The 1,684-nt window shown below is 40.7% G+C and overlaps 1 protein-coding gene across 1 annotated transcript; it reads left to right on the top strand.

The window, feature by feature from the left end:
* Positions 1 to 316: 316 nt before the first annotated feature.
* Positions 317 to 1,204, top strand: LOC133751324 (ribosome biogenesis protein NSA2 homolog). The gene has a single exon (XM_062181312.1). The coding sequence runs from the start codon at positions 477 to 479 to the stop codon at positions 1,077 to 1,079; it is 603 nt and encodes a 200-aa protein (XP_062037296.1). The 5' UTR covers positions 317 to 476; the 3' UTR covers positions 1,080 to 1,204.
* The last annotated feature ends 480 nt before the right edge of the window (positions 1,205 to 1,684 follow it).

The following is a 1,684-nucleotide window of genomic DNA, read 5'->3' as shown; positions in this document are numbered from 1 at the left end:
AGAAGAGAGGCAGAGAGAGAGAGAGATCTTCCATCCCCTGGTTCACTCTCCAATTGGCCACAATGGCTGGAGCTGCGCTGATCAGAAGCCAGGAGCCAGGAGCTTCCTCCGGGTCTCCCACATGGGTGCAGGGACCCAAGGACTTGGGCCATTTTCTACTGCTTTCTCAGGCCAGGCCATAGCAGAGAGCTGGATTGGAAGAGGAGCAACCGGGACCAGAACTGGCGCCCACATGGGATGCTGGTGCTTCAGGCCAGGGCGTTAACCTGCTGTGGCACAGTGCCGGCCTCTTATTCTCTGTATTTTCTAGATAGAAAGAATTACACCGTAAACGCTATGGGTACCGTTTGGATTACCATGAGAAAAAGAGAAAAAAGGAAAGTCGGGAGGCTCATGAACGTTCGAAGAAAGCAAAAAAGATGATTGGTCTGAAGGCCAAGCTCTACCATAAGTAGCATCATGCTGAGAAAATACAGATGAAAAAGACTATCAAGATGCATGAGAAGAGAAACACCAAACAAAAGAATGATGAAAAGACTCCCAAGGGAGCAGTGCCTGCCTATCTGCTAGACAGAGAAGGACAGTCCCGAGCTAAAGTACTTTCCAACATGATTAAACAAAAACGAAAAGAGAAGGCGGGAAAATGGGAAGTCCCTCTGCCTAAAGTTCGTGCCCAGGGAGAAACAGAAGTATTAAAAGTTATTCGGACAGGGAAAAGAAAAAAGAAGGCATGGAAGAGGATGGTTACCAAAGTCTGCTTTGTTGGAGATGGCTTTACAAGAAAACCACCTAAATATGAAAGATTCATTAGACCAATGGGCTTACGTTTTAAGAAGGCCCATGTAACACATCCAGAACTGAAAGCCACCTTCTGTCTGCCAATACTTGGTGTAAAAAAGAATCCATCATCCCCATTATACACAACTTTGGGTGTAATTACTAAAGGTACTGTCATTGAGGTGAATGTGAGTGAGCTGGGCCTTGTGACGCAAGGAGGCAAGGTTATTTGGGGGAAATATGCCCAGGTTACCAACAATCCTGAAAATGATGGATGCATAAATGCAGTCTTACTTGTTTGATAACAGTAACTTCTAATCATTATTGAAGACTACAAACTAAGTGGGAAAACTGTCTTTACTACGATTTTTCTGAATACTGCCAAACAGCTTTCATGTCTGCAGTCAGCAAGAGAATTATTTTAAGGTGTAAAAAACATTAAAAAGATACACTTTAAAAAAAAAAGAAATACTAACACAAAAATAACAAACAAAAAGTTACAGGAAATAACTTTTAGACCTCTGATTCTCATTATATTTTGTGCTATGAAAACCATCAAGTATATTAAATTCCAATTAAACTTACATTTTCTCCTTTTCAAAGTGGGAGAAATGGAATATGTGACAGAATTTGGCTTGCTAGTCACAAAATCCATTTATATTTCCTACTAGGTGCAGTTAGACTATAGTCCCCAGCTTTCCTTTTAGTTAAGTGTAACCGTAAAACTAATTTTTGTTCAGCAAAAGCTTGGCAGATATTAGTTTAGCCAATTACAGTCTCTACACCTAAACTCTTCTTATGAACAATTCTCTATTCTTTCTACCCAAGTCTGGCACCCTTGGGAATGAATTGATAATGGTAGGTCCTTAAGTCAGGAAAAAAAAAGTCAGGATTAGATTTCTAATCT

The sequence above is a fragment of the Lepus europaeus genome, chromosome 22, assembly GCF_033115175.1.
Source record: "Lepus europaeus isolate LE1 chromosome 22, mLepTim1.pri, whole genome shotgun sequence".
NCBI lineage: Eukaryota > Metazoa > Chordata > Mammalia > Lagomorpha > Leporidae > Lepus > Lepus europaeus.
The sequence above is the reverse complement of the archived record's forward strand: the minus strand, read 5'-3'. Positions and strand labels throughout refer to the sequence as shown.